This window comes from Wasmannia auropunctata, unplaced genomic scaffold (assembly GCF_000956235.1).
Source record: "Wasmannia auropunctata unplaced genomic scaffold, wasmannia.A_1.0 LD335976.1, whole genome shotgun sequence".
Classification (NCBI taxonomy): Eukaryota; Metazoa; Arthropoda; class Insecta; order Hymenoptera; family Formicidae; genus Wasmannia; species Wasmannia auropunctata.
In genome coordinates this window covers 191,530-211,684 of record NW_012026914.1, presented here as the reverse complement: position 1 = coordinate 211,684, position 20,155 = coordinate 191,530, and the positions used below count along the sequence as shown (strand labels likewise).

The 20,155-nt window shown below is 33.3% G+C and overlaps 1 protein-coding gene across 1 annotated transcript in view; it reads right to left on the bottom strand.

Moving 5' to 3' along the window:
- Nucleotides 1-20,155, bottom strand: part of LOC105454686 (dynein beta chain, ciliary-like) — a 27,838-nt gene extending 7,683 nt beyond the window's left edge. The window contains exons 1-49 of the mRNA XM_011697496.1: nucleotides 19,946-20,155; nucleotides 19,418-19,651; nucleotides 19,203-19,310; nucleotides 18,789-19,008; nucleotides 18,341-18,493; nucleotides 17,900-18,111; nucleotides 17,263-17,496; nucleotides 16,733-16,936; nucleotides 16,435-16,626; nucleotides 16,144-16,353; nucleotides 15,519-15,793; nucleotides 15,335-15,453; nucleotides 14,870-15,187; nucleotides 14,665-14,776; nucleotides 14,315-14,515; nucleotides 13,806-14,034; nucleotides 13,394-13,489; nucleotides 12,786-13,126; nucleotides 12,500-12,656; nucleotides 12,095-12,327; nucleotides 11,620-11,909; nucleotides 11,287-11,435; nucleotides 10,895-11,140; nucleotides 10,606-10,830; nucleotides 10,241-10,442; nucleotides 9,999-10,165; nucleotides 9,345-9,757; nucleotides 8,644-8,914; nucleotides 7,829-8,091; nucleotides 7,454-7,764; nucleotides 6,969-7,084; nucleotides 6,663-6,874; nucleotides 6,339-6,542; nucleotides 5,906-5,977; nucleotides 5,496-5,711; nucleotides 5,143-5,380; nucleotides 4,824-5,016; nucleotides 4,170-4,347; nucleotides 3,800-3,928; nucleotides 3,488-3,707; nucleotides 3,244-3,405; nucleotides 2,941-3,090; nucleotides 2,521-2,682; nucleotides 2,008-2,244; nucleotides 1,555-1,776; nucleotides 944-1,195; nucleotides 717-843; nucleotides 514-647; nucleotides 32-269 (exon numbers count right to left, since the gene is read on the bottom strand). Of these exons, the coding sequence (XP_011695798.1) occupies nucleotides 32-269; nucleotides 514-647; nucleotides 717-843; nucleotides 944-1,195; nucleotides 1,555-1,776; nucleotides 2,008-2,244; nucleotides 2,521-2,682; nucleotides 2,941-3,090; nucleotides 3,244-3,405; nucleotides 3,488-3,707; nucleotides 3,800-3,928; nucleotides 4,170-4,347; nucleotides 4,824-5,016; nucleotides 5,143-5,380; nucleotides 5,496-5,711; nucleotides 5,906-5,977; nucleotides 6,339-6,542; nucleotides 6,663-6,874; nucleotides 6,969-7,084; nucleotides 7,454-7,764; nucleotides 7,829-8,091; nucleotides 8,644-8,914; nucleotides 9,345-9,757; nucleotides 9,999-10,165; nucleotides 10,241-10,442; nucleotides 10,606-10,830; nucleotides 10,895-11,140; nucleotides 11,287-11,435; nucleotides 11,620-11,909; nucleotides 12,095-12,327; nucleotides 12,500-12,656; nucleotides 12,786-13,126; nucleotides 13,394-13,489; nucleotides 13,806-14,034; nucleotides 14,315-14,515; nucleotides 14,665-14,776; nucleotides 14,870-15,187; nucleotides 15,335-15,453; nucleotides 15,519-15,793; nucleotides 16,144-16,353; nucleotides 16,435-16,626; nucleotides 16,733-16,936; nucleotides 17,263-17,496; nucleotides 17,900-18,111; nucleotides 18,341-18,493; nucleotides 18,789-19,008; nucleotides 19,203-19,310; nucleotides 19,418-19,651; nucleotides 19,946-20,086 (9,988 nt within the window). The 5' untranslated portion in view covers nucleotides 20,087-20,155. The remainder of the gene's footprint in view (nucleotides 1-31; nucleotides 270-513; nucleotides 648-716; nucleotides 844-943; nucleotides 1,196-1,554; nucleotides 1,777-2,007; nucleotides 2,245-2,520; nucleotides 2,683-2,940; nucleotides 3,091-3,243; nucleotides 3,406-3,487; nucleotides 3,708-3,799; nucleotides 3,929-4,169; nucleotides 4,348-4,823; nucleotides 5,017-5,142; nucleotides 5,381-5,495; nucleotides 5,712-5,905; nucleotides 5,978-6,338; nucleotides 6,543-6,662; nucleotides 6,875-6,968; nucleotides 7,085-7,453; nucleotides 7,765-7,828; nucleotides 8,092-8,643; nucleotides 8,915-9,344; nucleotides 9,758-9,998; nucleotides 10,166-10,240; nucleotides 10,443-10,605; nucleotides 10,831-10,894; nucleotides 11,141-11,286; nucleotides 11,436-11,619; nucleotides 11,910-12,094; nucleotides 12,328-12,499; nucleotides 12,657-12,785; nucleotides 13,127-13,393; nucleotides 13,490-13,805; nucleotides 14,035-14,314; nucleotides 14,516-14,664; nucleotides 14,777-14,869; nucleotides 15,188-15,334; nucleotides 15,454-15,518; nucleotides 15,794-16,143; nucleotides 16,354-16,434; nucleotides 16,627-16,732; nucleotides 16,937-17,262; nucleotides 17,497-17,899; nucleotides 18,112-18,340; nucleotides 18,494-18,788; nucleotides 19,009-19,202; nucleotides 19,311-19,417; nucleotides 19,652-19,945) is intronic.

Sequence of the window (20,155 nt, the reverse complement as noted above, 5' to 3'; positions counted from 1 at the left end):
GCTAGTGTTGATGATTTAACGATAAGATTACCTTTCTCACTGATGTACGGCTGAATCGCTTTTACAACTTCCGGATGTATGTTCTCTTTATCATAATTACGCAATTCTGACATAAATGCATCAATAGATCCCATTATAACTCTGCAAGCCTTCCAAGTTCTATCTTTCGGAATTTTTCCTTTCGGCGAAAATAGAATGAGCACGGCCTGAGCGACCATAAGCACGGCATCCGGCGGAGTTCCGAAAGACTTCAATTCGGTTAAGTTGTTCTGTAATGATGTAAAAATTATTTGTTCCATTCAGCTGAAATATATTTCAATTTAGAATAAAGAAAAATAATAATAATAATTTATGTGATAATTTGGCATATTTTTAAAATTTGTCTTATGCTATTATGTCATAATTTTACAATAATAATTTTATTTTTTCCCCTTGAATTTTATGTCATGTAATTTGGTAAATTTTGTATTTTTCACTGTTTAATTATGATATAAAGTTCGCAAGTTCGTTAACCTTGTTCAAAGTATCGAGCGCAGCTTCGGCCCGTTTCACCGCTGGCTCCGCACGGGCCAAGTCTTCATCACAACGTTTTTGATTTGCAAATATTACCTCCTTGATTTCCGCCACTTTTGCTTCTTCCTCAGTTACTGAAATTCCGTCGTGTTATTTCAGTATTATAATATATTATTCGTAATTGTCCAATGTTGTTATCTTACCGATAGCTTTTTCTGCTTCCGCTTTTACATTTTCCGCGCGTACTTCCGTCAATATCTTATCAGTTATCTCACTCTTTTTCTTCAGTTCGATCTCTTGAGCCATCAGAATAATTTTTAATTTGTCGGCCTACTTTGCAAAAAAGTAATTTAGAGGATTTTATTGCTATATATTCGATTATTTTTATAATAAATGTTTAATTTGGCGTTAATCTTTTGATTTATCTCACTTGAATGGCGCACGATTCGAGTTTCACCAATCCATCAGTGAGACGCGAGATCATTGCTTCCAAATCGTGTGATTTTTCTGTTAACAACTTGGAATATAAAGAAATCTGCTCAAGAAATGACTTGGGTGTCGTGTAGTTGTACCTTCTTTCGTTTTGCAAATATATCGCCGACATATCATTAACGCTTGTGTGAACGAAAGACATGAAGAGCGGCACGGAAGTTCGATATTCAGCCGGTAATTCTTTTAACTCCTGGTTAATAAAGATTAAAGAGTATTGCAGATTAAAACTTTCCTAGGAATACAACGTAGAATAAGATTTCACTTTGGCATTATAGAAATAGTCTGCAATGAATTATAGCAATGTGTTATCTTGAACATGTGTTTAGCGAATTTCAAAATATTTCTAAAATTGCATATTATATTAGATTTTTTAAATTTTAACAAACAAATTAGTAACGACAATTAATTAATAACAAATATATCTTTTATACATATATATGTCTTACTTAAGATCTTTAACTAATTAATTTTGATAAATTTGTAATTGTTGAGAGAGAGATAGATAGAGAGAGAGAGAGAGAGAGAGAGAAAGAGTTTATGGAAACGTACCTCTAGAAATCTTGTCGACACGGATTCCAACGCTTTCTGCGGCCAATCTTGAAACCAGTCGATTGCAGTGCAATTTACTATTGCGGGGAATTTCCTGGCCCTTTTTCGAAGGGTCGCTCCTACCGGTGAGAAGCACAAAACACATCTCAATTGCCGTCGTACGCGTTCGATAAAAAATTTCCAGCAATTCTCTTTCGTATCAATTAATCCAGTTTGCTTAATCTATATAATGATTGACGAACAATATTAATACACAGTCTGTCTCTAAATATTTAAAAAATTTTCGGATTTAACTTAGAAAATAATGTAAAATAGGATAAAATAATAATTTTTTTTCTGTGTGACTTTAGGTACGCACAAATAATATCTAAATTAATCTCATATAATCCCATTTCCGCATTTTATCTGACTTGAAATTATTCTGATAACAAAATAGCAATACGTGCATTTTACCTCGTTGCGCACGGCGCTAATGACGTTGTCCACTCCGTCATCGGCAAACAGTTCCGTAATTTCCCCCGTCGCTAACATATCGTTCACCACGACCAAAAATTTTTCTTCCACGACTTGAGAATCGCTCATTAAAAATGTAATACCGATACCTTTCACGCCGGCTTTTAAGTATAACACAGCCAAGTCAGCTTTCAGTTCATTTAAGGAATAATCTTTGCGCAATTGTATTTGAAATACCTGTTGTACACATCAAAATTTAATTTAAATTTAACAAACTTTTTTAGATTTTCAGTAGATTTGTTAGGAATATTTTTTAACAATTTGTACAGAAAATAATTTACTATATTCCTTTATATTTATATATTTTTTATTTATCATTTACACTTGATTAATTAAAATTGCGACTTATGTCAATCTCTGTGATATATATCTGTCATATATCTTTTTAGAAAGTTAGTTAAAAACATTTAAGCATTATACTTATGACACCTGAGATAAAGACAGTTTACTTACTTCCAATGAGGAGACGAAAGAAGCCAAACGCGATAAAGATTGTTTGCCGCTACCACCTACACCCACTAAAAGCGCATTGCCCCTCGGTGCCTCTAAAATTCTGTTGATACGACACACGTGGTAAATAGCGTCCTCGAACAATACTAGATTCATCGCCGACACCTATATTACGAAGGAATAATACAAAGCCGTGTTACACAGGGTTGATCAATAATCAGTATACTTGTAGAGACACGTAGTCGGAACTAAGTAATTAAACCGGGAAATTGTTTTTCAATTAGCAAATATGGTGTTCATTATACACGTAAATATGATAGTGTTATGCCCTATCAGAATTGAGACATAATTATTTAAAAAAGAATCAAGAAGATATTCATTAAGTATATTATATGAGATGATGGTATATGATCGAGATAATACCAGCTCATTATAATTGAGCAAAGCTTCATCGAGTAATTTTACAAGTTGCGTCCAATTTTTTACAGGCGCATATTTGGATTCGCCAATTCCTTCCGCGAAATGGCAATATATCAACGGCTGCTCCAAACTGATTTCAGTTTCGTTCAGCTCCTGAGATAATTGAAATAATTAATCGGTATAAGTATATGTATAAATAAACGTATATAAGTATGCAATATCGGAATAAAACTAGTTAAGATTCCAAAGTCTGTTCTGTTTGTGACCACGATTTTAAGTAAGCTCTTCTCTTCCTGTTAAACGTACGGGTATATTTTTGCGAAGCGCAGTGAGCAGCAGCTGATCGAATATTCTTTGGTCTTCGAAATTCACCAATTTATCACGATACACTCGCATCGCTTCATGAGCATAAAGCCTGATTACGTGACTCGGAAGTGGTAAAACGTTGCCACGGGCAAAAAGCATCCCCTGTTTGTAACATTAGAACAGGATTATCGCCATTATTATACGGAAAATCACGTTGTCGATCGATATTCTTCGTAACTCTAACCTGAAATATGTTCGTTAAATCGCGTAAATTGAAAACATAATGAAACTTGATGACCGTCGGTAGAAAAGTTGTGGCGATTTTATCATGAAGATATAATGCGGTGTCTATCAGAGGATCCACGAATTTTTGTACCGCTGGATTAAACTTTTGCTGCGGATCAGCCACATGTTGCTTGAGAATCTGACTGTATATCATTACGAGCGCCTCTTTTCGCGGGAAACTGAGATCAAGCATTAAATTTGTTTAATACAATGGCGAATACTTTCGCGCACGCGTATGTGTATGTAACTGAATAAAAGAAATATAATTTACCTAACTGCGAACACACCAAAGTGTCTCTGTAAACGCGGATCTATGGTGAAACTGCCTGCAGTAGGATTCATACAAGATACATACTGCGTATTGTGAATTTCCTTCAAAGTTAATTTTATCCTGTCATACCTACATTATATTTATAGGAAGATTTCTTATTATTTTTTTCTCGTTATTTTTATGTATTCTACATGATAGTGACAAGAAATTCAAGTTGTGACAAATTAATAATAATTTAAATTTTAGCTGTATAGAATATTTAATTATTATAATAATGCTTAATGAAGATAAATGTTTAAATTAATGCTTTAACAGAGAATAATTTGCCACACGCTTTGCACATCTCACCCTCACATATCGAAGTTATTACCAGTGATTGTAATCCATATGCTGTCTAATGAGAGTATGAGGTTGTACGGTTCCATAAGTGTCCACTTCCGGCATATTCATGTCGTCTATGAAATACACCAAGAGTTTCGTGCCTGGTGGACCATAATTACGTCCCGCTTTCTTTTCCAAATGTTTCTCGAGTACTTTTTGCAACATATCTTTTCAACGAAAATGAAATCAATATAGTTTGTCGTTAAGGTGAAAGCTATGGCGATTATAACGTGGTATACGATTTGCAACCATTTGCGAAGAACTGACGGTTTATCAGAAATAAAATGTTTTTTTCATATATAAATTTAGATTATGTGTGTGAATGTGTGTGCGTGCGCGCGCAAACACACAATACATTTATAAATAAGTAAAGTACATTTATGCCTTGCTATCAAAAAAATTGCATTATTTCCGATAAAAAAATATATTATATATTATAATATTAACACATTTAAAGTTAACACTTCAAAAATTTTCTAATTTATCTAATTTTCCATAGGTGTAATAGTAATTTTTCAAAAATAAAATAATTTTCAATAATTCTGTAATAATAATATAAGTTATCATTTTTGAAATATGCAAAATTTATGAAAGTTAACTATCAAATGTAGTTTTAGAAATTTGACTTATCTCGCTTATTCACCTGATGTAGTATAAAAGTTAAAAGGAACATTTGCAATGTTATAATTGTCTGGCAAACTTGCCAATTTATCGGCCATAATGACGCTTTTTCCGGATCCCGCTCCACCTACTAACATGATCGGAACACGCTTCTTTATAAATAAATCCATGAAAAAACGTAAACACACTGTTTCTCCAGTTGGCACCAAAGCGGACTGTATTAAATATTAAATATTTCATATATGTATCTAACATTTTCTTCTTATTACTTATCTTACTCCTTGAAGTGGGCATTTTACGTTTCTATTTTGAAATATACTCTAATAAAATTGATAGAAAACCTGAAGCGGAATATCTGAATCCAATTGAAATGAGACAACTTTTTCGGTCCAAGGTATTAATTTTTTCGTTTCTGGTTCTATGAAGTAACTAAACACGGTTCCGCTCGATGGAAACTTGATAGTTCTGAATTCATTTTGCCACCATTTACTAAATTCGTTCCGCCAATCAATCAACTGATCTCGAAACATCGCAGAACCAAACGCCCAGATGCAGGCGAATGCAAAATATAATTCATACCTAAAGTATAAACGTATAAACGAGCTTTGTAAAATATATCTTACCATTTATCATTATAAAAGATTTTGCAAAGAATATTAGAATAAAAAAATTTTATTTATTGATATCACATTACCATTCTTTCGGACAATCCAGTGGTACGTTTTCTTTAGTTAGGAAGCAATCGAGTAGATGACAAAGCATTTCTAAATGACATATTTCTGGTAAAGGTGTGATCTTTTTGAATTTTGATTTTGTCACTTCCAGTAGAGGTGGAATGTACTTCTCGAAGAGAATCGACAAGTTAGCACGTTCCGAATGATCTCTCGTTTCTATCCAGCTTGCTACGAATCTGCAGGCAAATTTCTCGATTCAAATTCGAAAAATTGATATTTATATTTTTAAACAACATAATAAATGTATTAGATTAAAAATTGCGTCAATAAAAAATGGTTTCGAAGCTCAATTATAGTTAAGTTTTTATTTTTTATTCCAAAATATTCTTTATCATATTTTAATATATGTATGAACGTATTTATTGCTTACGGGCTCCAGCCTAAATCTTGTGGATTGATATATAAAATTCCTGCTCTAGATACTGTTGCTGGCGTAGCTGTTCTGAAATAAAAACATAAATATTTAAAATGCAAAGCAGTAAATGTAAGCAGTGTTATTTTTGTTGCAAACAAAATTTTTTGCCATAAACATATTTTATATTAACACTACTCATTAAAACAAAACTAATATTAATTTTTGTTTCCTTTTTTTTTTTTTAATATAACCAAATGATTTCAATCGATTCCTTGAATAAGCTTTCTTTCTCTGATCAAGTGGCTTTCAAAATACCAAATAATCAGACGATGATAACAAATTTTAAACTACTTAAATTTTCATTAAGATGCTAGCAAATTGTAAGTCTAAAATTATAAAAAATAGTTGACTACTAATTGTGTAGTTGAATACTAATTGTGTAAATTACCTTAAATTCGAAATTTCGAAGAGAAGGCGCATGTGTTTCGTTAACGCAATTCTTTCATTACTTGCTAATGTTAAAACCTTGTTATCGTCCATCACGGTATTCAGGGATTCGATCCACATCGGGTCGATGTCACCGTCGAATACGATCCACTTTGGACCTTCGTCGGCCATATTGGCTTGTTCCCTCATTATGATGGAGAACAACCTGCAAAAGTAGCAATAAGAATAGAAAGTCGTGGCAAGCCTATTACGAAGCGTGGGCTAATGTGAGCGCGTAGGGCGTTTGATCGCGCGCTGAAAATTGACGGGTGTGCTATCTTCCAACCCGTCTTTCCATTCCCTCGTTGCCGGATTAATGACACCAAATAACTCGTCGTTGGTCACCGCCTTTGGGTTGAGATCGTTGTAGTGCGGTTTGCGCTTTTGATTTGAGTACGTTCGGTTAAGCGTTTTCCAGACTTCGGTCTTACCGGTCCCGGCGAGGCCAACGATAAAGACCGAGTGTCGAACGTGAAACAACTCCTCCAATTGTACCACCTGAAGCGAACCCCAATGGAGAAACTCTTTCTCTCTCTTTTTCGTTTTGCTCGCCAATTAACCATTCAAGGTGAACATTACGTGTATAATGTACCTTGAGAATAAACCCGTCCTCTGGTTGTAACTTTAAATCAAGAGCCGCAGCTTTGATCATTATTTCAAAATCTAGATCTCTTTTTCGCGGTACATCCAATGCGGGAAATAAATCTCCTGAGTAGTGAAATAAAAATTATATCGATGCATCTAATAAAATTATAGGTATATAATCTGTCTCAAAATTTATCACGCTACTTTTTGCGTATACATTTCTTAATTTTATTTGTTTATTCATAATTTTACCGTACTAAAAATCAGAGAAACGACCAATTACAATCTTGGAAAATAAAAATGAAGAGTTTATAATCAAATAGAGGAAGATATTTTTAATGTTCATCTTGTTATTCATATTCGATAACTGACGAAACTTGCTGTGACAGCATAAAATATGAAGCACTAATGAAGCACTTTTTTCTCCATGTGATTTTTTTTTTTCAACGTATCTCATCTAGTCAATTTTAGTAACATTAATCTACCTCTTACCTATTAATCCCATGAACACGGGCACATCGTCAGTCACGATTTTTGGCATATTAAAATCCCTTAGCGCTCTCATTAGCACTTGCTCCTCCGGCCTTTGCCTATCATCACGTTTCAGCTTTCCGGCAACGACCAAAACGGACTTGATGGCTCTCAAACCCCAATCGTAGTGGTCTTGTTTGGATAAAAGCTCTCGGCATAGCGAGTATAGGGTAATAAACTTTCTCGCCAGTAATCTTGCTTCTTGGAAGCCCTCGGCCACTAACATAATCTCGCAAATTAGTCCAAAATCGGGCACCACCATAGCGCAGGGTCTGTCGAATTATTCCAGATTAGTTACGCGATATTAATTTTCAATAATCCATATGACTCGTTTACCGAAATAGTGTTTTCAAGTTTTCGGGTAATTCCGTTCGACCGGCGTAACCAGGATTCATCGTTATGAATATGCCAACTGTATCCACGATATTAAGCTCTTCCCCCAAAAATAAGAACTTTTTCTTTCGATTTTTTACTCCGTCTAGAACACATTTTATTTGCACAGCCACGACCGATAATACCTCGACGGAAATCCTGTTGAATTCGTCGAAGCAACCCCATGCTCCAGTTTGCGCTAACCCTTTGTATATGTTGCCGCACGACTAGATATTCGAGCGAGAGACCATAAATTTGTGAATTTTACACTTTATTTAAAATATAATAAATATAATAGAGATAATAGGTACCAATTATTTGTTATGCATTAAACAAAAATATTATACTTAAATATTGTATGGTCTAATATTGTAATATCTTGGCGTTTTCTTTCCTCATAGGTTAATTCACAAAAACATAGACATTAATGTCACAAGAATTTAAAAAAATATGTACAGGATGATATAAGACACAAAATAATAAAATTCGATTTTTCTTATAACTTACTTATGTTTCGTTGAATATGTCACGTAATACGAAAACTTAAAAGCATTTTATTTAAAAAAAACATACGATTATAATGAAAGATTGTATCACTTTGTATGATATAAGTAGCTGATTGTAAGAAAAGTAGATTTACTTCACAAGAACATTCGGCAAGACGAAATCTTTTTCGAAACTAAACGTTTCACGTCTAAGAATCTCATATAAAAAACGGAAGAGAGGGAGAGAGGAGAGAGAGAGAGAGAGAGAGAGAGAGAGAGAGGAAAGGAATGTACTTTATAATCCATTTGTTCGGAACAGTTGAAGACATAAACCATTTGTCCAAGAGCTCTACCGAGGTCCTTGGTCGTCTCGGTTTTCCCCGTCCCCGCAGGCCCAGCCGGTGCTCCGCCCATTATCAGATGCAACGATTGCGTCAACGTAATGTAGCATCTGTCCGTCAACGGCGTAATTACCAACCGTGGCACGTTACCCAGGTACTCGTAAGCGTATATGAAACACGCGTCGCAAATGTTGGCGAAGCAATCTCCTGATTTGTCGTCCCACCTACGAGGCGAAACAATCTCTTTCAATTCTCTTTTTTCCTGCACCTGCGCGAGAAGATTAGTGTCTACCTACGGCATCGGAACAGGAATGAAATACCGGGATGGAAATTCAATACAACTGTATTATGATCATATTATTTTCAAAACTAATTTATCGATACATTAACTCATGCCGGTGTTCTCTATATTCGTAAGTTTTATTGTACGTTTTTTGGCTAATTAGAGAAAAGGTTCTTATATAAGTGGGCATTTTTTTTATTAGATATTTGAGAACCATTAATAAACTCGAATATAGAACACGCTATTGATAGGAATTTTCGAAACATTTTCTTTTGAAAGCTTATCAATACGTCGCATACGGTTTTGCATTTCTAAATAATTTCTAAAGAGATTATTACACGACTTATTTATGTTGACTTCTGAGTAATCACCTGTGTTTTAACTGCGACTGCCATGCAAAGCTAGAGGAGCTTTCTGCTTTGATAGATATTAATTTTCCGACAACGTCACGCGCATGCACATCGATGGTACAGATAGTCATAATCTTTTGCCGATCGTTTTCGTTCAATTCGCCGCGCAAGATTGTAATCAGAGTATTTAGTTGGCTGATCTGTTTTTTCTGATAATCCTTGAGTGCATTCTCGAATCCCTCCTCGAGTCTCGCGAATGCCATATTCACTTCGGAAGTCCACCAGATTTGCGTGCCGCACAAAGCTGGCTGCGCCTCGTAATCTAGAATCCAAAGATCACGAGGCTTCTCGTCGTACGAGGCGACAGCCTGACTGAAACGATATCTCACGCTTTTTCTCATTGCATCCGTGACGCGATTCAACCAAATCTCAACCTGTGAATCAGAGGCGATCATCTCGATTACACAAAGTAATTGAATAACCGGAGCAGCGTAGCGTACGTATTGCTACAAAGTCTAATTGTAAGCATGAGAAAGAATATAGAGCATACCAAACATACGTTTATCATTATTATTTAACAAAACATACTAATCAGTCATGACTAGTGTGGCTCAATGTTATAGATGTTATTATTAAGTTTCGTTTTTAAAATTAATTAACTGACAATACGAGTACCTTCCCCGTGCAGTCACATGTTCCATGCATGGCCATTTCTTCGCCATCCTTTGCTATCATCCTGTTGGCGTGTTTCGTTGGTTTTTCTTCTTCAATTTTCCACTGGAGCTTGGCCAACGAGTCGTACAATTTGGACAAATGCTTGCATACCATTTCGGGATTGTTTCCTGTTGCAATAAAATGTATAGACATTCACAAAATGAATGTCTTCTTTCGTGAGAAAGAAAGAGAGAAGGTCTTACCATTGCTTAGTATGTCCAATAGGTCTGCAGACGAGATGAAATAAAAACGTGGATAAGCTAGTCTTTTTGTCTCCAGATAATCGGACAGAGCTTTCTCGCAAATATTTAATTGTCTCTCCAATTCTTCGAGCCGATCCAAAAGTTTCGGTTTGTTCGTTGATTTTACTATGTTCAAATTGCTCAACATTTCTTTCAACAAATCCTTGACAGAAAATCCGAAAATAGATAATAATATAATCATGAAATTATATAAATTATTAAAATTAAACCAAAAAATACGTAAAATTGTTCTATTCTACTTTTAATACAATTTCTTTGCTACAAAAAATGCTTAATATTATGTTTGTCAGATTTCTCAAAATTACTTTAAAATCCTTGTCTATCTTCTCGAAACGCTTTGATTCTTCTGGTAATTGGCTTCTTATGTCTTCCGATCCGATGAAAATGCTCTCGAGATGCATCCAAGCTCGCTGAACTCGAAACCAGGCATTGATCGTAGCATCTGCATTGTTAAGCTTTTGCTGCCAATCCATCACTTCATCGAGGAAGTAGGCAACGTATTTGGAATCCAACATGTTTTGCAATTGTACCTGCGATAACAATCTTTCCTGTTTTTCTTCAGAATCGAATCAGAAATCCGGATGAGACACGTACCTGATTTTCTTCCAACATCTCGATTGTTTCCTCACTTATATTTAAGATACTGAGTTTAGTACGTTCATGCGCCTCTTTATTGAACTCAAGAATATCCCATATGTTGTGCAATTCTTTGAGGACTTTCTCCATACTCATTTCTTTAACTGCCTTATCCACCATGTCCTTAACTTCCTCCTCGAATTTGTGAAGCTCTAATTTTAATAAATCTTCCAACGTGGTTTTATCGTCCATAGTGAATTTCACCTGTGGTTCATTATATATAGCATTTATAATTTTTGTTATTAATTAAATTAAGCATTATTATTTCCCACTAATTTCTAATATTAAAATTTTTAAATTGTTGATGAATTTATGAAACGAGTATTTCTAAGTATTGTAATTATTCGCACCCGGGTCTTAGCCATAACTTCTTGCCAATGTCTATCTTTGATAGCGGGATTTTGTAGTTCTGAAACTGCTCTTAACGATGACATCATATTTCTCACTTGCGCTTCTATACGAGCATATAAATCCCAAGCTCGTGCCTCTTTATCTAATTCTAAAATAATATGAAACACCTTAATTTTTTTATAGATTGTATAACATATTTGATAAATATTAAAATATTGTGTATTCATACACATATTGAGAAAATTGACATTTTGATTTTGAGGAAACACTAGAAACTTCATTATTATCAATGTACTATAATTAAATGTATCAATTATCAATTTAAAACTTACGTCTCAATTCTCGAATCAACTTTTTACATTCTTGTTCCATTCCCTCGACATCTATCTTCTTCCAGAACGTCGTTTTCCATTCATCTAAACTCGATGTAATGATATTAACATAATCCCAAAGATTTTTTAGAAGCTTTAATTCTCTTCTAGCGAGTTTGATTTGTTTAAATTCTGTCGTCTGCTGTTCGAATATATTCGCTTGATCATGCAATGCCTTTAATTCTTCCTCAAATCTCAGAATTTCTTCGTTTATCTTGTCTAATTTCTCGTATACATTCGTACAATCGAAACTATTGATTGATTAATTGTAATTGATTATTAAAACTACATAAACTGTATTGAAGTAGTTAGCAAATCGAAAATCTGTGCAAGCAAATTCAAACATTTTTTTTAAAAGGACATAGATTCTCGTATATCAATTTTTAATTACTTTATTTCTTTTATTCAAATGAGAATATTATTGCGACTGCTTTACCTGAATACAATGTTCTTGCGGAATTGTACTAAATATTGCTGTTGCCTGGAATCATAATAATTGAGACGTTTTTTCAACAAGTCGATTTGGTGTGCCATTAGAGGATTCACAAGCTGTTTCACTTGTGCCGCCCATTTTTTGACTGTTGCCCATTGCTCCGGCAATTCCATTAGCCAGTTATACGTTTCTTCGCCGAATTTCACTTGGTATTGTTTAAGAAGGTCTATAGTCGCCTGTGAGCAAATAAATAAATTGTTATTAGATGTTCTGTTTTATATAAATTATTACGAGAGAGAGAGAGAAATATATATATACACAGTGTGTAGGTATATTTATAATTTATATTAATATTGAAAACTAGAGTTATATACTACTCTTTTTATGTATATTTCCTACTTATATTACCTTGATAGGCTCCCACATATTGTCGATCTGATATTGTCGATCCCGTACCTCCTTTAAGTAATATATAGTGTTGAGCAGATCCTCATAATCATCTGGTGCGATTGGCTGAGTAAACTTCTTTAAAGCATTCGTCAAGAATTCGCTAAGATTTTTGAGTCTGCGATATATAAAATAATGAAAATTCAGTTAATTCAATATTATGCAATATAAATTAATTCACAAAATTTAAGAAGAAATATAAAAGGCACGTATAATTACATAAGTTTATATAACAACGAATACATACTCGTTATTGACATGATCAACCAGATGTGTCTTGAATAAATTAGTCCACTTGCATATCGTGTTCAGTAGAGCTTGTTTCAAGGCTCTTATGTCTAACTGCAGCCAACGCAAGAAAACTTTTTCATTCTCAAACTCGTCGCATTTTTTATAAAGTTCCATAAAGTAATCAATTTCTCTTTTGAAATCAATTAATCCTGGCTTCCTCTCTTTTAAATGTTCCGACAAATTCTCTTGCATTATTATATCTTTTTCTTTATCCGTGAGTGCGCGGCCAAAACGTAAAAACAAGTTTAAATATTGTTGTCTATCGTCAAGCCAAAGCCAAGAAAATGATTCAAAAATCTGCAATTCGAGAAATGCTGGTTTTTGTAGAGCATAAATGTGGATAAGCCACTAATTACGTAAATATCTGTTATTTAAATAGAAGCATGCAACGCCAGAAAAGTGATTTGGAAGCGTTTATCAAAACACTTGTTCTTCTATTGGTTTAGGATAATGAAAATTCTCACACACATACGTCCATGTTATGGCTTTCACATACAAGCAAAATATATTTATGATCAAAGTTTATGATTAAAAGATAACTACAAAATTGCTTTAAGATCTTACAACGATATATTCCTGTGCTTGCACCAAACCTAGTTTGATCCGATTACACGTTTCCTCGAGCATGAAAACGATATTTTCTTCTTCTGCTAAATCGGCCTTAAAATATTATATTGCGGTTAATGACGGAAGACTCATAATATTATGTGTGTGCGTGTGCACACGCGTGTATGTACGTACGAACAGTGATTTAAGAAAAAAAATAAAACGTTGTTAAAAACATTGTTTATAAATTAGCTGAAAAAAACATTTGTCCGTATTTCTGCAGCGCAATTTGCTAATTCCTTCTTCTTAATTAATTGTTTTGACATAATAAAATAATTAAGAAAAAATTTTATTTTTCAACATGCAATGTATGGTCACAATGCAATAATAAATGCGCCTATTATTGAGCACCCTATATACAACGACGTACTCCGTAGTGCTTTCGTTCTGTTGCAATGTCGGGATCTATGCGTGGTATTAAAGTTCCCATTCTCATAATATCAAGCAGCAAGCCCTCAAAAAATGTATAAAAACCCTCGGGATCATCCAAATCTAGCGCAGGACGAAAGACAATGTGGGCTATCTCGAGTGACAGATTAATTTTGAAAAGAGGTGACACGTTACTTTCCGGATCGGTCTCATCGAGTAGGTAACATATGCTACGGCATAGATACATATCGCGTGAAAAACAGTTTCATTATTAATTAGTGACATCTACAAAGTGATAATCAGAAAAAATTTTAAAAGCATGTTAATCCTTAATATTTAGTTTTTACACATTAATTTTCAGCATTTCCAAAATTTGAAAATTTTGTAGAAGAAATATTTTGACTATATAAATAATCGATATCGTAATATGCAAAAATGTAGTAATACTAATAATCAAGAATTAGCAGACAATGTATTAACCTTATGTAAATGTTTGATGAAACTCAATACCTAGTAGAAGCGGCTTGAATCAAAGCTTTTGATATCAAATTGTCAACATAAACGAGATAAGGCTTCCATTTGATCATATTCTGAGCGATTTCCTCATCCGTTAATGTTATTTTGGTTATCGCTATCATTCGTTCATCCTTGTCAGCTTTTTCATTTTCCACACCATCGCCCGCGATTATTCTTTCCTTCTCGTCTTCAACTCTGACGATAATAATAAAAAGGTAATAAAAATTTTATAAGTACAACAAATTCTAAATTTGTTAATGTTTTATTGCGGTTTACGAATAATATATTAAACAAGTATAAGTTATTCTAATATTCTAATATTGAGAATTAAGATTGGTTCACACCTCAATCTGCTTGGTAAAGTTCGCGTTTCCTCTACACCATTTGTTCTTTCTACGAGTTCTTCAAATTCTACAGGTTCTTCAAATTCTTGTTTTCTCGTATCTATTCGTGCGTCTGTAAGTAATATGTCTTAATTTTATTTTGATCAAATTATGAAATTTAAAAAAAAATCTGAAAAATTATTTTTCGTCATTTATGAAAGATTACTTTTATCCAATTCAATCTCGTCTTTCTCATACACTGAATCGGGCAGCAAATCGAACAGAAGTTTATAATTTTCGTCCAAAACTCGATTTAATTCTCTAGTGATGTGCTCAATCTGATAATATCTCTTCTGAAAATTCTCGTTGCGTTCATCCACGGCAAGCAAATTCTCATCTTTAAAATCCTTGCGCTCTAATATCGGTAACATCGCCCACGCGTTGATCATTCGCATCAACGTATTGATGTTCTCTTGAGCATAAAAAATTCGTGCATGTAACTTTCGCACTGGACTCAGTAAATTACTTATATACTCCGGCACTTCTGTGAAACAAATCCTCGATGACATTATATTGTATTACGAATGAAAAATTGATTTCATTTGTCTCTATATAATGTCTATACTTTTGTTATTAGTATTAATATAACGTCTAAATATTTTTATATATAATATATAATTAAGAATTTCACCTGGAGAATTCCAATTATAATTTTCTTGGCCCATGCGAATTAATTGGTCCACTTTTTCAATTTCGTGCTTTACTAATTCAAATTCCACAGGTAAACTGTAATTTCTTATCCAATTGTACCTACCATTTGAACAAACGTATGCAGATTAAACTATTTCTCATCACTTAATGACGTATTTACTCACCATTGCACGAGCAAATTGAGATTGTAGGTAGTCTCAAAAAAATATTGCGTTCTGTAATACAGTTGAATTGCTTCCTCGGGTAGATCTGTTCTTTTCATAGTGATCATAAAGCGTATTTCTCGCAGTAGAGCAGTCAGTTCCGGATCGAAGTTTACTTCGAGTAGTTTGTTTTCGTGTATCGTTAACAAACTTTTTAACAAATGAACGTTGCTGATATCAATTACCTTATTGGCCCAATTCGTGAATATTTTATGCTCCATCGCGTCCATGAGCGACTTATGAAAACACAATGTGCTTTTATGAACACAATTCAAATATTGGACGAATACATTAGAAAATAGATTAGATAAATGCCTTAAAATTTATTTCAAATAATTATTTTTGAACGAACACATTGTATTATAAATATATATAGATAACAATAATTATAAGCGAGTAACAAGTGATACTTGATGTGTTCTATATTTCATAAAATTAAGTAGATATTACAATAAGTGTTACGGTATATTACAGAATGAGTATCCATATAAGCAAATATAAAAATATTAAAATTTTGACTAATTGTAAGTGAAATGAAACAACGAAATTCAACGTCACTTTTTCTTTGGGCTTTGTGAAATGTTACCTGCATTTGATCGTACTTTGGTTTGGTTTCACGTGCTATTCTGAGGTTTACCAAAGGATGGTCGACTAATTTCGCACATTGCATTGGATAGTCTATCCGTTGTCGTAATTGCGTCAACGTACATAATGCACCAGCGACATGCGGAAAATACTGATCGGTTTCAATCCATTCGTCCTCTTTATAATCTTTGAAGGTGTTGTCAAATACGATCTGGAAAAAGTAAATAGAGTCTGTCTAAAGGCCATCATCTATCATCTATGGCATATTATGTTTATTAATATTGTAGCGCACTTTAATATCATCGAAATGATCGTGAATTCTTTGAAGCAATCTCTCGTAATTGTGCCATAATTGTGCCATGATGATTGGTCGATTGGCCATCGAGCCTAGAATCCATATTACCTTAAATATGATTTCAGTATTATGACATTCAGAAAATGCTTGATCAAATATATTTGCCAGCTCTCTGTCAAATTCTTCCACCTACGGTAAAAAAGTCAACATTTTTTATATTGTGGCGATAATCTTATGTTGTGTGAAAAGCAATATTTATACACGATATGTTGCGATGCACGATTATTGCACTTACTTTTGCTAAAAAAGAAATAACATGATCTGTGAATCGTATCTCTTCTGGCATTAGAATATCGTATTCTAATTCGGAAAATTCATTGTAGATTTTAACAAATTTATCATGAATGTCATATATTTTGGAACACAATGTTTTCTTTTTTAAACTTGCAAATTCCATTCTTTCAAGCTTAAAATATTCTTGAGCGGTTTCAAATAACATCTGACAAATAATATATATAATTAATTATCTTTATTTATAGAATTATTTCAATTATTTTGTGTTTAAAATAATAACTATGTATGTTTTTACATTATATATAAAAATGCAAATTTTTATTGTTTCATATTCATTAAAATTTTTAAATTTTCCTGTATGTGAATATATACATTATATTTCAAAACTATTTAAAATTTTAGACTTTAATTAGCGCGCGAGATAACTTATTTACGCAAAAAAATTAATAAGAACAATAGACGCGAGTCCGAATAGTCCAATCATATAATAGCTTAATCAATTAATATTTATTTTTAAAATGAGATACGGACTTTGATCTCTTCCAAACGTTTTTGAAAATTTGTTATTCTTCCAAGCACCAATTCATCATCAAAATTCCATGGAATCAGTTCGGTCGGGTGCTTAAAGTAATTATCTAATTTACTTCGAAATGTTTCAAACGTTTCTGTATAATAGGTCAAAATATTTGTTACACTCATTAAATGTTTTAGACTGTCCTCGATATCAGCAGTGAATAAAGTACTCTGATCCAAATATTTGGCAGCCTGTAAAGCTTTTGATTAGTGATACAATACACATTTATATGTATGCTGAAGAGAAGAAGGTACATTTATATATACTCATTAATGTCTAATATTTTAATTAAAAATACATGATATTTGGGCACTAATGGCTTAGATAAATATTAAAGTACATTTGCACAATTTTTTAAAAACTATATTACAACAAAAAACTTCTAATCTTCTTTCAAAGTAAAGATGATTAAGATATATTTATTTTTCCATATATATATATATATATATATGTGTGTAAACACACACACACACACATATTACATATACATTCTCAAAAAATATAAATTAACTGTTGGTCGTCGTGAAGAGAATACTTTGATTACTTGAGTATCTCAATATATAGATACTTATTGCTTATTTTTTTCTTACGTACCTCGGTAATTAACAGATTAGATATTTCGGACAGTAGAGTGATTATTCGCGTTGGAGTGCAATAATATTTCGAATTTGACCATATCAGGCACACGCAGTGTAACAGTGGTTTCAATTTCGGCTGTATATCTTTGAATTCCATATTTTGCATATCTTCGAAGTGAGGTTCCAACGCTTTTAAGTAGGCGCATACGTCGCGTGCTTCGATCACCGCTTAAGATATGAGTAAAAAATTTTTTGAATATTACGTAATTTTGTTAGTATGTTGATTTTTGAACATTTATTTGAAAATAATCAGCAAATTAATCACTCTTTTTCTTTAGAATAATTCATTAGAATAATGTAGCGATATATTACAGTTAAAAAATGAAACGTCTAATCGACATAATTAATTAATACTCTTTGTAGTATATCGTTCGCGCTAACGCTAGCAAGATCTAACCAGCGATAACGTCCTTCAACAGAGCCTTGAAACACGGTGAATAAGGGCTCTTGGTTAATTCTAGAATAGACGCCATCTTTTTTACTCGTAGGTCTCTCATTTGGCTGTGAATAGATTCGACGTTTATAAGTCGTTGACGCCAGAAATCGATTTCTATAAATACATTGTTGATGGTTAACGCTTCTTCAATTCTCAATTTAATTAAATTTACAATTAGTTGGAAAACAGTGACTTGGAATAAAAAAAATATTAAATATATTTTTACTTTTCTTTTATGTCCTTTTGTGCATGAACATATAAAAATATACAAATTATATTATAATAAGTAATGTACACGCGCGCGCGCGCGCGCGTGTGTGTGTGTGTGTGTGTGTGTGTGAGTAAAATAAATTTCGTATGATGTTTAGAACGTCAAAAAAATTTGATTTTAATTTTGTGATTTAAATACCCGCGCTCGGTAGCAACTGGTTATCATTTCTTGGGCTTTCCTCGTTTAACGTATCACCGATTTGCGAACACCATTTCGTTATGATAGTTTCTATATTGGTATTTAAAGGAAGATCGACTTCGACACCTCCGCTCTGCTGCGCTTTCCATTCCGCCTCGAATATCTGCTCGATGCCCATTGGCATTGGCAGTAAGGTTTGTCCCATCATTTTACCTTTGACCTGAAAGACATTTTTCGTTGATACTTTCAGCGGCTGATATTTTTATTTCAACTGTTTTATAAACATTCAACTGTTTTATAAAGATAAAAAGAGAATGAAGAACAATAATATTTATTTGGAGAGCAATAATACCTGTTCCATGCATAGATATTATATCTTGTGTGTTATAAGTTAAAGAGTTAAACTTCTTATACCTGACATATCATGTTACGAAGATCGTAAACGTGCTTTTTCATGTCCTCGCCGATAACGCGCGGCCAGCCTTTGTGGTTCTTCGGATTCGATAATATTGGTACATAAGCCTAAAGAAGACAGAAGTTCGTGCATAAGGGGGAAGAAGGTGAGTTAGTCTCTTTTCTTTGGACGAGCGATATAAGCGATATTTAATTCGAATATGCAATCGCGCTACCTCTTCAACCAAGACGGATAGTTCTTCGATAGGTTTCGAAGCCATGTCACCGGGTATAATGACGTTCCTATAATTTTCTTTCGTGATCTCGACAGGATTCTTTTTTATAAAATACGATGCCTTTATCCAACCTGTCGGTGGTATCTTGAGAAATGGCACCAACACGCCAGCTGGATTTAGTTGTATTATCAGAATCATCTCCGACGATGTATTGAAGAATTTTATAACCGTGTCCTGACATTTCCATAATAGAAATAAAATAAAGTATCTGTTAAATGATTACTTATCTAAGAAAAATTAATTTTGGATGAATTGCTTTTACGCAAAGATAGAAAATTTCAATTTAGAAACCGAGCCAAGACAAATCTTCTATAGAATGAAAATATTGCATTTTGCCTTTTTATATATGCTTTTTTAAAATTATTTACATAAAAAAAACAGACTGCAAGGAAAATGACATAATTTGGACAGTATAAGTCACATGAAAACTCGTAGATTAAGGTTAAGATTTAGAGGAAAATATTACACCTTATATTCCTCGTTTGTTAACATCTTTATCCATTTGTCGAGTTTAATTTTTCTCGAAAGCACCAAATATTTATAAAGGAATTCAATACGCTCGTCGTCCTCCTTTTCCTCATCTTTCTTATCAGCCATGATTTTTTCCATTTACGAAAAAAATTCGTTAGCTTCAACGCTATTCAACTGAAGGGTTTGAACATTGCCGATTTTTGACAG